The 15,095-nt window shown below is 36.4% G+C and overlaps 1 protein-coding gene across 1 annotated transcript; it reads right to left on the bottom strand.

The window, feature by feature from the left end:
• Positions 1-4,233: 4,233 nt before the first annotated feature.
• Positions 4,234-6,380, bottom strand: LOC121426385 (tripartite motif-containing protein 3-like). Its single transcript, XM_041622672.1, has one exon. It carries the CDS (start codon positions 6,347-6,349, stop codon positions 4,562-4,564), a length of 1,788 nt encoding a protein of 595 aa, XP_041478606.1. The 5' UTR covers positions 6,350-6,380; the 3' UTR covers positions 4,234-4,561.
• Between the last annotated feature and the right edge of the window lie 8,715 nt (positions 6,381-15,095).

Genomic DNA, 15,095 nt, shown 5'->3' with positions numbered 1-15,095 from the left:
GTTGTGTCAGTGTTATATTGTGAAAGGCTCCTATGTTTGTGGAGTTATTTTGGCATTCAACATTATCAAAAAGGAAAACAAATAATTCTTCAAACCCATTTTCCGTGGTTACTCGCACACGATTTTCTCAGGTATTATTTGAATCATTAGCGTGTCTGTGCTTAATGAACATGAACTTGATGATTCTTTGTTCACATAACTCTTTTCACAAAACAAACATTAGTCGTACCCATCCATGATGGCGTGACGAACTGGAATCAGATTCAATAAACATGATAAATACATTTTACAGATAAAACATGACTATAGATTACCTTCAGAATAATAATAGACATTGTTTGCGAATTCAAAAATAAAGTGAACTTTGATCATAACTTTTGCCACTTCAATTATTTCATGAAACTCCCCAATGTGTCGAGCATTACTTTGTGCGCAATGCACTACTTGTAATAATTGTTCATCAGTAGACCTATATAATGTGTTAGCCTTTGCGAGAAAACGACTTGCTTCATGTAAAGTGTGATTTATTATGCCTTCAACTTTTTTTTTTTTAGACAACTTCCGTGTAAAAAAAACTAGGCGTTATTTAATTCAATACAAAATGAATATATCAGTGTCCGAATTATAATTTTGGCTGCCTGTTAGTCTTGTAATAAAATAATAATTGCACTTTTGCCAAATAAACTCGCCATTCTTGTGTGTAAGGAAAGATATAAAATTCATACCTTCAGGATGGTCATTACGCATTCTAAATTGGAAGACGTTGACCTAAACTTTCTTCTAATTATCTGAAGAGCTATACAGCAATAAAGTGAAAAAGGGGAAAATAAGGAGAATTGCAATATTAAAAAAGGGCATCTGATCATGGTCCTCGGTTGGATTTCGGTTGCATTTGAGACTAATATTTTTTATGTTACTTTTGTGCACTGTAAAAACTGCGGTGTTAAAACTGACACCAATTGGTGTTAATAGAGGACCACACCCTGAGGTGTTAAAATTACACCCTAGAGATTAAACATAACACTAAAGAAAGTAAATTTAACAACAAAAGGTGTTGCAATAACACCTCTAGGTGTAAAACTAACACCCCCAATTTAACACCGGTGTAAAATAACTGGTGTGGTCCTCTATGTACACCGGTTAAACCACAGTTTTTGCTGTGTGGTTTGTTCTCATTACGAATACAATGTTACTATTATAAGTTTTTACATTATGTTTTGCATAAACAGAAATCATATACAGTGATGATATGCATTCACCATAAATGATATTTTCGTTGGTTAAAAAAAAAGAATGAAAAGAACGATTTGTGGCTTGTGGAATATATGGGACGGTCATCTTGAGCGGTTATAGTCTTGAATTTATAGATAATTGGTCATTATAATCGGCAATAAATGATGAATGTCTGCTATGTTTGATTGATTTATTGATTGATTGATAAAGAATTTATTTCTCCTCAACCTTTAAACACTAAAATTACAAAGTCAGACGAAATATGTTACAAGAGAACATAAGGATATGTTCAAAGTGTTTTTCCACACATATCCAATTGCCAACACTCTTAACATTTCATTTAAATTTTGATAGATAGATATATCCCCATCAATAGGTCACTTTATATATATCTATTTGAATAACTAAAAAAAAGAAGACTTTATCCTTGCCAAAGTGAGAAAACATATTCTTACTGTAATTTAGACGCTATTCAAATGAAAACTATGAAGTGCCCATTTTGGTAAAGGGTTTCTATAAAAATATAGATACATGTAGATGGTTTATCGAGTGGTAAACCCCCCTATTCCCCGTCGGTTTCTCCCCCCCCCCCCCCCTCTCTGAAAGTCTATCCCCCTCTGTCTCTCTCTGCCCTTTTTTTCACTCTTTCTCGCTCTTTAGCTCTCTCTCCCTCTTCACTCGTCACATCTATTTTTGCTCTCTTATTGTTCCATCTCCCCCCCCAAAAAAAAATGTTTGTAGTTATATCGCACAGCCTTTAAAATGCCTATCACCAAAACACGTCCGGATTGACATTCATATTATTTCGCTTGACAATGATTTTTATTGATCACTAATCTTTGTACATTTTAACTCAGTAACAGACACACGGATATTGCGAAAATAATGTACTATCTAAGGTTGTGATCTTCAATTGATGATTAAATATTCGTACTTTTGAATGAGAAAAACATCGATTATGCCTCCTTTGTTTCAGTAAGTCTAAGGGTGGTACCAGGTTTATTTCAGTGGGGGGGGGGGAGACGACCCATAAAGTTGACGCCAATTTCATTCTCAATTAAAACAATTATGGAGTGTCCATGCATGACCAAGACTCCTCTCTTTATACAATTATTTCTTCCGTCATCTTCTATTTTTAACCCCCCTGTTCCAGTATTTGAAAATCATTGAGGGCGGTCGCACACATGCCCCCACAATCGGACACCGCCCCTGATTAAAGGGGTATTACACAATAAAAACGCTGTTTAAGATTTTCTACAACGCTGTTTACTATATGAACCTTACAGTATTTGTCTAACCGTTTAAACGATCATGTTGAATTTATTGAAGATTAGATATTGAAAATTAAACTTTGTTGCTTAAGATTTAAACACTTGTTTAAACTGTTTCAACAATACTGTAAGTTCATATAGTAAACAGCGTTGTATATTTTTTTACTGTGTATGAAATCAATATGATATTGTAAATCCCAATCTTAAATTATGCCAGTTAATGATTAACATACCTTTATTTGAAAGACGAAAACGATATTGACATTCTCCTCTTTGCAAAGAGACTCTGAAGATATCATCATCCTGACATATCAATTTCTTGAAATATATTTTAAGACGACGAATAATTGCTTACGGATAATAAATGAACAATTCGTGTTTTGTTATATAAATAAGAAATATCGAATAAATGCACAATAATATTAGTTTTCTTTTTATCCTTGAAATATATTTTAAGACGACGATTAACTGATGTAGACGGATGAAAAAATGAAGATGTCGTGTTTTGGAATAAATAAGATACATAAATAGGAATAAGTGCACACTAATATTTTTTTATTTTCCTTGAAACACATTTTAAGACGACAAATAGTTAATGTAGACGGATAATAAATGAACAAGTCGTGTTTTTATAATTTTATAAATAAGAAATATAAAACATCAGACTGATTATGATAAGAACAAGGAATGAGGTTGTTATCATCTTACGTAATATATGTATTTCCAATTAATAAGTATGCCTATTTCACGATGGCAAGCTAATGTCAATTTGCAAATAATTTTCTTGTTGTTGGGTAAACGTTGTTGATAACAGATATTATAATATATTTATAATATTAATTCTTTTAAATGTCATTCTATGTTGGCATTATAGTTCTACAGAAACGAAGATAAAGATTATGAATAGAGAGGGGTGGAGAGAAGAGAAAGAGGGAGAAAGAAAGAAAGGAAGGAAGGAAGGAAGGAAGAAAGAAAGAAAGAAAGAAAGAGAGGGATGGAGAGAGAGAAAGAGGGAGAGACAGGGAAGAGTGAGTGGAGGGGAGAAAAGACAGAAAGAGAGAAAAAAAGACATTCACAAAGAAATCTCTTGAATACAATACGCACAACCACACTATATGAACATAACCCTAAAAATTACCCTACACTAATTATGCCGATAAGTTTTGGTATTATTGTTGAAAGACTTTAAAAGACTTGGAACACATAATGATCCAACGGCAAACACCAACTTCTTTTCAGTCGAATATAAACTCCTCAAAAAAGTTTGTGGAAATCTGAATTTGAGCGATAATTCCTCCTCGGTTTTAATAAGTATCAATGTGTAATTAGTATCAATGAATAGATCATTTAATTTTCTTTAACATGACACCCTACATGATGTGATTACGGTTCACATGGAGGTGCAGTGCCCTGAAATGTAGGGCAAGGTCAAAATTCAAAAGTTGCAACATGACAAAATATTGAAAGTCACTGTTCTTTTTTCTGTGGTGATGAATGAGTTTCTCAGCGGTTTATTTTCTTTTCATGCACCTTTACATCAAAATTAACATGGAATCAAACACACTTATGCACAAGCAAACACATAGCAAACAAACATGCATGGGTATTTAAAACCACGACTCAAACCATACATAAACCACAAAAAACATGAAAAACATAAAATATGAAGAAGCAGGGGCTTGATTTGAATGGATCTACATCTCTATTGACACAGACAAAATAATCATGTTCTGTATTGACACTTCATGACTATTTCTGCTCGTTTTGCTGCTTTTCAATTCAGACCTCATCCAACACTTTTGAATCATGCTCTTTTCGTAATGGCATGATCACAACACGCAAGGTATCATTTTAAAGAGAATTAAATTATCTTTTGAATGATTTCAAATATGCATTGTATTAAATTGAGAGTTAGGAGAAATTAATAGGCCAAACTCAGATTTCGAAACTTTTTTGAGGGGTTTAGTAGAACACTCACAGCAGATTAATATTGTATAGAAGGTTTTTTCTGACTTATCAATTTCTCTGATGAGGTCAAGACAAGTCAGGCCATTGGTTCAAGGTCTCGTAGAACAAATGTCGTAATCATCAAACCCGACGTCATTGATCTTATCTATCGCTGCCTTGAAGAAATAAACCCTGTCTTTTGTGCTGAAGCATATCTCACCAGTCGTCAGTTCCCTTATAGAATAGAAAGGAACCTTCGATATTGCGATGGGATGTTCATTGACGAGTGTTTCCTTGAGGTTGAAGGCTGTTGTACCGTCGTATCTACGAATAGTCAGTCGGTCCACTCCGTCGCATTCCGTGCGCTGGGAGACGTACCCAACTAGCAAGGTGTTGTCTCTGCAGACATCAGCAACCATGAGTTCATCAGAAGAGTTGTTCATGAGCTGGCCAGTGATTTCACCTTTAAGATTAAGCATGAACAACTTCCTCCAAGACACCAAGAACAACGCACCACCTGGGGACACGCGAATGTCAAGGGGATCTATGCCACCAAAGGTGATCTCTTTCCGAGCAGCTCCGCCATTCGGTGAAAAGATCTGAATCTTCTTGGCTGCTTTGTATGCTACAAAGATAGAATGCTGTTCGTCAACACAGAGCTGCCCCGTTCCTCCTTTAGAATTGTCAAGAGTTTCGAATTCAAAGCTTTGCTTCTCCATCGAAATACTGTACATGGATAAGTTGTTATCCGTATCCAGAATGACGCAACGGCCGTCAGTAAGAAACGCCACGCTTCTCACCATGATGCCGTCTAGAGACACGATATGTTCCCATCTTCCATACGGGTTGAACAGACTCATACCTCCCTTATTTTTGGCATAACCGACTGCTAACTTTCCATCTGGTGTGGCACACAAACTGCGTACTGATCCGATGTTTGGTGCGACCATGTCGTATCCAAGTTTCCACTCTCCCGGATGTGCCCGTTCCGTCGTGCCCATACTTGATGGTTCATTGGCGTGGAAGCTGAAACTCTCTGAATACGCTGACGTCTCCTTCAGTATACCCACATCAATGTCGTCCTGGAGGAGCCCTTCAAGTTCTTGGCAAAGGGTGATGTGGTTCGTTAATGCTCCTCCACGCAGGATCTTGTTGTTGTTCATCATTAAGTTGGCGCTGATCTTTGAGAGCGATTCCTGGTAGGTCTGCACGTAGTCTTCCACCGTATGCAGCTTGTTCAACAAAAACTCCTCGCGATCTCTCGTCTCTTCAAGAAGAGCATCTCTCACCTCTTGAAGACGCTTGAAATGTTCGTTAAAGGTCTTTCGAATATCTTCGATAAGGTTGCATGCCGAAGATTCAACCCGCTTCATCTGCGTCGACACCAGCCCCTTTCTCTGCTCGAGTGCATTTTTCTTAATGGCTATTCTACCGATGAGTGACTCTGTCATCTTGTCTCTTGCTTCCATGCTTTCCATCTCGTAATCTGCAATGGGAACCACCTTGTGACGGAAATTGAAGTGGGACTGCGAACACAGGGAACAAATTGACTTGTGGCAGGTGTAACAATGGTCCACGGCTTCCCTCGATTCGTATACCTTGCACCCAGAGCACTTGATCGAAGGCTCGGTATAAGGGTTTTTGTAGGAGTCTATCAAACCGGCCAGTGTTAGATTCTTCATCAGGTTGCCCGTATCTCCATGTGGAACGTGCGAGGGCTTCTCACATAACGAACAGGACACCGTCTTCAAAACTACCAGCTCGGAGATGCACTTACGGCAGAAGGAGTGTCCGCAGGACAAGTATCGAGGGTCTTGGAACTGCTTCTGGCATTGCGGACATCGCATTGCCTCTTCCAGTCGCTTCAGCTTTCTCTCTCCCTTGGTTTCTCCAGCCATGTCCAAATGTTATCTGGTGTATTTCCCTTTCAAAGACCTATAAATGGAGTTTGAAAAGAGACCATTGAGATTAATCATATCAATGACTTTTCATTCTAATTAGATTCTTAAATTGATATTTGGGCCCCGTAACACAGAGCTTAGAGATCGGTTGTGAAACTGATTTATACGTTTTGCATGGCCATGTGACTATCCTTATCCTATTTTGTGGTTGTGCCGAATAAATAGCAATGATTACTTTGTTCGTTCAATCTTAAAACATCAGGGCCCGTTGCAGAAAGAGTTGCGTTTAAACGCAAGTCAAAAAATCAATCGCAAGTCCCAAATGCGCGCTGTTGATTGGTTGAAAATCAAGTTGCGCGTGATTTTTAGAGTTGGTTGCGATTGATAGCAACTCTTTCTGCAACGGGCCCCAGACACACGATCAATTACTATTTTTCATGTTACGAGACCCTGCTTTGAAAGAGTAATCAAAGTAAAAAATAAAATTGAATGATTTTTTTATTACCTCTTTAACAAACCCAATCGTTCGATTAATTCACTCTTCCAATTATTGTAAGACAAAGAATATTGGATGGGTGCCTGGTAACATTAGTTGATACGAGAACGCCGTAGGTCCTTGAACATGTCATGAATTATACGAATTAATATTATAGCAGTAGAACCACTCTCAAACCATTAGCCATTTCCTAGAAAGCTACTTCTGAAACAATAAAAGCTATTACCTGATTGAAAAGAACTATTTGCAACAGCCGAATACGGTTTAGAGTGTAAATCGCTGTCACGCAGCATGACATTTTATGGGAAAATGTCTCGAAAGTCGCGAGTGGGCGAAAAGTTTTGCCTTCTTGCAATGAAAATTCAATTTTGTGATAAATGTTGACATAAAATTCAACAGATAATATAAACCTTTTTCTCTTTCCCCTTTTCTCGGTCGTGGAAACTTTTTTTTTTTGGGGGGGGGAGTTAGAGCCCCAAGCCCCCGTCTCTACGCCAGTGGTAATCTTTATTGTAAAGCTTTATTATTTAAAGCCCCCCTGGGTATATGCTTGCATGGCAACAATATTATACAAGATTATACAAGTTAATCGTTTGAGGTTGGCTTTGATAACAAATTTGATGTTAATAATTGGAGCATGAAATCGTTGGTTTATATGTATTTTTTTAGCATCGGTATGTAAACCAACAATGTAGGTAAGGGGGAAATTTGTTTTAATATGCTGACATTGGCCAAATATTAAAGCATATAAGGTTTGTTTTCGTTCTAGGTTTCCAGGGAAATGAAATACCATGAACATAACTATCTCCAGCAGCGTTGCCCAAACTTCAATTTCGTAAATATACCATCAAATTATTGATCATGATAATTATAGTTACTTATTTTCACCCAAGTGTGCTTCGTGCATGTTAGCAAAGCACTTTCTGTACAAATGCTAACCAGGGTTCCGTGACACAAAGATTAGCGATCAGTCGCTAAATGAACTGACCAATCAATATCAATGTTACACGCGCATTTGTCGCAAAATACTGACTAGGAACCAATTAGAAGTGTTCTTTCATATTTGCTATTCATCGCAAACCTTGACATGCTTAATCAACGAGAGTATTATCCGAAAGAGAAAGTCGAGAATTCAGGGGACATGCATTAACCCCCCCCCCTCCACTCCTTCTTAGACCAATTTAAGCTTCCTTTTCTTATATCTTTTGTTTTACTTGTCACAATATTTTTCATTTTTGTGAAAAGGTGACCCCCCTCCCTTCCCCCGGTAGATCCAGGATTGTCATCCTGGCCGAGAGGTTTGTATGATTATAATGAATGAGATGGTGATCAATTATCTTATTGTGTCCCTATTTACTTCACTTTTATTTCCTTTTACTTTTTCGTATGGGGGTTGGCTGACGGTAATTCATTTGATGCCGCTGTCTTCCAATGTTATTCCAACGGGGGCATCCAAGTTTTCATGACGTGAGGAGGGCACAGAAAATTGATCTATTTTGTTTGACATTTAATCGTTTGACAAAAGAACAACACAAAAATTGATACTAGTTGCCAAAACGGACATATTATTTGCAGCCAACCAAAATTTTGATTTGCAAAACAAGTGGTTCCCGTATCCAAAAAGGAAATTAATTGCCGCCAACAAAAATTGAGAAGCTTAAACAAGGGGTACTGGATCTCGTTGCGAAAGAGGAACTACTTGACGGCTATGAGAATGACAAGAAAAAGTGAAAACACGCCAAAGAGACCTTTATGTTTCTTTGATGTATTTCCCAATAGGGGAATGGCACTACTACATGTATAGAGATGAGAACAACCTTGGACCAGTGGGAGGGGTGAAACATATACCCCGGGCGCCGTCCCTTTGACTGTGGCTATAGTTTAGTTACACCCATAATACTTTGCATATCTATATACGTCGTATTGAAATAATAGCATAGTTATTTTTAGTTCAATACCATGCATAAATATCTGTATGAAAATAGTTTCAAACAATGCCATTTGCGTTCCCTGTCATGAAATCATTCTATAGAGTACAGACAGATGTGCAAAGTCCACGTTTAAACATGAAATGTGAAAACAAAGTGCGACTATCTTATCATCATTCTTCACGAATCACCAAACACACATAAAAAATGAAATGGGTTATTATAGTATATGTGAAAAGACTAATCTCTGTCATGTCATAAGTGATTTGGTTCATGAACGCACAGCCGCCATTTTGAACTATAATTACTTTTGTATGAATATTCTACTTCAAATTGTAAACTGCTCTGACGGTAAACTAAATAAACTAAACGCTATAAGAGTCATTAATCGGCGTTCTTACTCTGTGCAATGTATAAAAAATCAAGAACAAACTATGAAAATTATTAAAAATCTATAATAAATTTCTGATTTTATTTTTAAAAAGACACCATGTAGGCCGGATATATTTTAAACACGCTTGATTCCTTAAGTGCAATCATGGAGACCAAAAAAAATTAAATCTAAATCTTATAGAATAGGAAATAAATCATATTGATTGGAAAATATTAATCTAATTTTTGTAGGGTCCCTAATAGCAAGCGCTTAGATTGGCTTTTAATCTAATAATTTAAGAGAGATATGCAGTTTCATTTTGTTAGTGACTTTCTTTGACATATTTGTTCTCAGTCAATCAGATGGCATGATTTCAGTAGCTTACAACAAATATTCAGTGAAAATCACTGACTGTTTGTTTCATGAAATGCTCCCTTGGGATAATCCTCAACGATCGAACCTTAAAGGAATTTAAGACTCTCTAAATGCAAAGGACTTAGGGGGTGTTGCAAGAAAAAAATTGCGATCAATTGCAAATATTCTGTTGCAATTTTACAACTGATAGATCAATGTTAGCTGTAGCAAATCAGATTGAACTTCTTGTTTCAAGGAGCAGATCACACTGCAAAAACTCCGGTGTTGATTTAACACCAGCCCGGAATCTATTATGTCTTGAAACAACACCAGTTTGGAATCAAACCGATGCTGTTTTAATACTAATTGGTGTTGTATGAACACCTATCTGGTGTTAGACCAAAACGAAATTGGTGTTGTTAACACTTCTCTGGATATAGATTCCGGGCTGGTGTTAAATCTACACCAGAGTTATGCAGTGTAGGAATCAATCACTAATTTGCAATTAACTATACAAGACATATGGTATTTTAGGGACCAAAAATAGACTTGCAATTGACCGCAAGTTTCTTGCAACACCCCCATTAATCTGGTCCCTATAATCATACTCCTCTCAGAGTGGGTTTATTTCCAATTGGTCTAATGTCAATTCGTCCAATTACCAACTCGTCTACTATCATGGTCTACCATCGGTTCGTCCACTCACCACATGGTCTACTTTCATTTAGTCTAATGCCATTCCATCTAATATCCAGTTGGTCCAATAGCCATTTAGTCCATATACCATTTTGGTCTAAATTACCTAAAGTGGTTGATTGTGCAAAATGAAAGCAAGGGAAATGGTTATTAGTCGAAATTGTAATAGACGAAATAGTGATTAGACGAAGTGATGATTGGACCAAATGGTTGTTAGACAAAATGTTGATGGAAGGTATAGACCTTGTGGTGAGTGGACGAGTTGGCAGTAGACAAATTGGCAATTTACCTCAGAGTGAGATGAGGAGCCAGTCCTGATGAAATGAGATTTCAATCTTTCAAGAGTTAATTTTTTTACCCTTTTGGAGTGAAAGTGTGCATCTTTTTTTACACGTTAATCTAAAAAAGGTAAAAAGTCACAGTTGCAAAATTAAAATCTCATTCCATCAGGAAGAAAGGCTATAACGGATGAAACAGACAGTTTTCAAAATGAGATCAATTCAATGTACCTTAATCTGTATCACGATCTCAACTAGAAGAAAGATGATTTCTTTAAAAAAGAGTCATTTATAGTGAAAATCATTATTTTCAGATAATGAACACAAATTCTTCAATAGAACTTGAGTTAGCCTTGTGTATATCAGAAAAGTTGATAAAGATACATTATACATCCCGCATGTAAATTTATATGCAACATATGCCTTGTACTTACTGGAAAATTAGAAGTCACGGAACGATTCTGTTATTTTACGGAATACATGTAGCTCCAGAGTCCAGTTCTCTCAAAAAAGAAAGTGTCCGAAAGAAAACGTTCCTGTAGTAGCTGTCGAAGAGCGGTCTACAAGAGCTTTTTATAATTAACGAACGAGGTCCGATTGTTGATCCTTGAGCTAACAATCCACTACAAATCAAAATGGATTTCCCCGGCCCGACACACTCTTCGATCATTTTTCGATTTTGTCCCCAACAGGGCCAGATATGACGTCATGATTTCTGAGGGCAGCTTTTACCCGCGAAAGCAGGAACCGGGGCAAGCGATCGTCTGCTTCAATGACGCGGCGACAGCATTTTTCTTGATATTATGGTTCTTAATCAAAGCCGCATGCAAACCGCCACTATATGAGTGAAATGTTGTCTCGATGAAAAATGTCGTGCGCATGGATGTATGGAGAATCCATAACAAGGAAGTAATGCGATTTGAAAGTGTGACATTTCCGATTTCAAGAAGGGCACTTATAAAATACCAGTTTTCATGGAAGTTGTTTAGGTATGCCAAGTAGTGTAAAAGCAGAGGCGTAATGGGCCAACAAGTTTTAGGGGGGCAGACATCGTTTATGATGCAAAATTGCTCTAACCGAGCTGCGACGAGCCATATGAGCGAATAAAATTGTTGCCATTTTGTATACAAACATCTAGTTTGTTAAATATTTTAGCATACTATTCAGCCAATATGCCTAATATCAAAATTTTTATTTACTTTTTCAAAAATGTCTTAGTAGTAAAAAAAAATTGGGGGTCCTTGGCCCCCATCTGTACGCCACTGTGTTGTAAAGCGAGAGAGAAAAAGAACTGGAGGAAGAAAACATAGAAAGGGTATGAAGATGAGTTGGACATGTAATTTACCCCCCCCCCCTATTCAATTGAGAAGAGCTTACTTCACTCTGTCTTTCGGTCATCTGGCCTCGTAAAACAACACTATGGCGTCTCTGTCTTTGAAATTGGTGTAGTTGTTTTTAACTACATCATTCGATTTTCCCAAAGTATGACCCCCCCCAAAAAAAGGGGGGGGGGGGGTTCTCGAGTGTATGGCCACTGGCATATACATATCTCAATAAAAACAAACACCCAAGGCCAATTATCTATCGTTGTGGTATATCCCCCAAAAGTTCATATCAACATTCTAATTTATTACTACATATAGATTACATGAATGTATATTCCCTATAACAGTTTGATGTAAAGGATATGTAAAATGTGTTTTATTGAAAAAAAATTGCGATTTAACATAATCTATTTTGATCTGGTGCCCGATCATAATCAAAATATATCTGCGTCTTTTTTTTTGGTTGTATATAAATTCTTCCCAATCATGGGATGGGCTGAAATAGGGGGCATCATCTTTGTCCGTAGCTTTCCAATATCATGAATAGGCCTATGCAAATAATGAAGGCAACTGCTCAATTACAGAAAAAAACAATCGTGACCGAAGAGAGGACGTACATAAAACAATTCACTGAAATTTGAATAGGGAAAGAAATAATTTGCCACTACACTCGAGTATAATTCAGATTATCACCCTTTACAATAGCCTTGGAAGAACTTTAAGGGGGTAGGTTGAACCGTAAGCTCCCTTGCCCCCCCCCCCCCCGAGATTCACATTGACAATCAGTCGAAAGTAAAACAATACCCTCTTGCACTTAAAACGAGTGTTCAGATTGCAGCGAAACTATGTTGTTTTATCAAGTCAGAAACCAGTTAAGCAAGTCCAAAAATGCATATACTCTTCTTTATCATGTTTACTATGAAAATGTTTTTAATTCGAATGGATGGGAGGGGTGCGTTAGGGGCGAATCGACGACACCCCTGAGAGAATATTACGGTGACTATCATGGCAGTGGTCATGGTGGTGGTGGTTACAAACGTCAATTCTGGGGGCAGGGGTGATCGCCCCCTGAGATTGTTAAGGGCAACATATTGATCCCCCCTCAATGATTTTGAAAAAAAAGTAAAATGTGCGACAAAAAGATTATGCTTTTAAAGCATTGTCCGCTTTGGGCACATTGACTATTATTTGGGCTACTGTCAAATACCACTGATGGCATACACTATTTTACCGTTCGGTGGACGTGATAAATAGAATATAGAAATGGCTAATCATCAAATCATGAATGCTTATGTCAGCGAATTTGAAAAGCACCTTGATGGCATATCTCCAATGGCCTGTAAAAAGGCTTTTACCTCTACATTTGTATCGAGATCATACATTTTACTGGAAAATTTATACCAATTTCGACAGTTTTCATGAATTTCAAGTGCAAATCTGTGTGAAAAGACTGACATAAAACACAAGATCAAACAAAACAGAGAAAGCAACAATAAAATCATATTCAAACCAAAATTTATTTTGTTGATACGAAAAAGAAATATTGGAATATAGTTTATACATCTTTGATAAATCTTGAATACAAATTCTATATTCTGACATTTTACAGGCTAATTCATAACACTTAATACGCAAGGCAAAGTTCATTCCATTAATCATTTTGGAATCAAAGGCACACATCCGGGTTCTGATTTATTTGTCTTCTTTTCAAACATCATGCATGGAAAATACATTTAACTCCTCTCAAACTTTAGTCCTGCTTCTCAGCTTATGAAATTCATTCTTAATAATTATGTACAAAAAATTAATGAGCAAACACAAGGCCTTGACTAAGACAGTTAATTTCAGAAAACTGAGGTTAAATGATTTTCTAAACAGCAATTATAACATGTTATTACTCAGAATTTAAGTGCTCCATAAAACTGATTTATGGCACTGTAAACATAAGCAAACTATTTCTTTCTCTTTTTTTGGGGGGGTGCTTGAAAATGATTAAACATTACTTTTCTCAATATAACTGTGTTTTTTTATCAAGGAATTCAGGACAATTATATATTTGCCTTTTTAAATCTCGAATTGGCAACAAAAATTTTACGTTTAATTGCTGCATATTTCCTTTTAAAGTTATTAGAACTCGATATAAAAACACCTTCAGAAGAAAGAAATTGGAAAGTTTTGTTAAAAAAATAAAAACAGTTAATATGACTTTTCACTGGTGTTGCCAATCCAAAGATTTCAGTGATTAATTTCCTTCATTTTTTGTAAGCATTAAACAAGAATAGAAAATAAAAATAGCATGTGGTATGTGGGGAATTATGTTTATCGTTCTTTTGACGTATCTTTGAAATGATTTTTAGGCATTAGCTTTTCATTAAAAGGTATGGAGCCAAACTGCCAAATGGTGGTCACTTTGTTCTTATTTTACACCTTCTAAAGAAATGGAAAATGAAGGGATTATCAAAATTGGCATTCAAACAGAACAGGCCACTGTTGTATAAAAACGTTACCATTATGGTAAATTTACCATTAACAGGAAATTACCATGAAATCCTGATTTTGATTGACCATTACCATGGTAGTAACCATTTGAGGGCGAATACAATAATTGTAACTTTTATGCAACCTGGGCCCAGGGCCCATCGCAAAAGCATTATTATTATGGTAACTTTGCTGTCCTGTGGCAACTACCACGGTGGTAATATTACTCAACAGCCAATCAGAATCAAGGATTGCAAGTTACTATGATACTAACTTTAATGCAATCAAGCTCCGGGGAGAGGGAGGGGGTGCATTTTCCCCCTATGTAACTCTACAAGCTGTTATCTTATGATGAAACTAAAAATAAAATCTCTGTAAAATGTAAAGCCTCTTAGATTTTTGTTACAACATACATTACAGTAAATGGCTTGCTCATTTGTCTACACATTATTTAATGTATATGTTTGAATATATTCTGTTTGCCATGGAATTTACCCCACAACAAACATACAAGCTTACATTGCCATTTAGCCACTGTCCACAGGCATCTTCTTTAAATATTTACTCTCATAATATGATTGATCCTCGTTAAAGACTTAAGAAACATGTCTTTTGATCTTCAAATTTAGGTCTCTGAGTGAGCTAATATTTGTTGTCATGTTTGAAAAAGTCTATACTTCTACTCTGTTCTACTCGCGATGCACGTTTAAATTCCCCATTCTTTGCCCTTAAATTTTTCAGACTATGATGTGTCATGCATGAAATTATATTTGATCAGGTTTTTATTAATTCATTTATCAAAATAACATTTTCAA

The sequence above is a fragment of the Lytechinus variegatus genome, chromosome 13 (genome assembly GCF_018143015.1).
Source record: "Lytechinus variegatus isolate NC3 chromosome 13, Lvar_3.0, whole genome shotgun sequence".
NCBI lineage: Eukaryota > Metazoa > Echinodermata > Echinoidea > Temnopleuroida > Toxopneustidae > Lytechinus > Lytechinus variegatus.
This window is presented reverse-complemented; position numbering and strand designations above follow the sequence as displayed.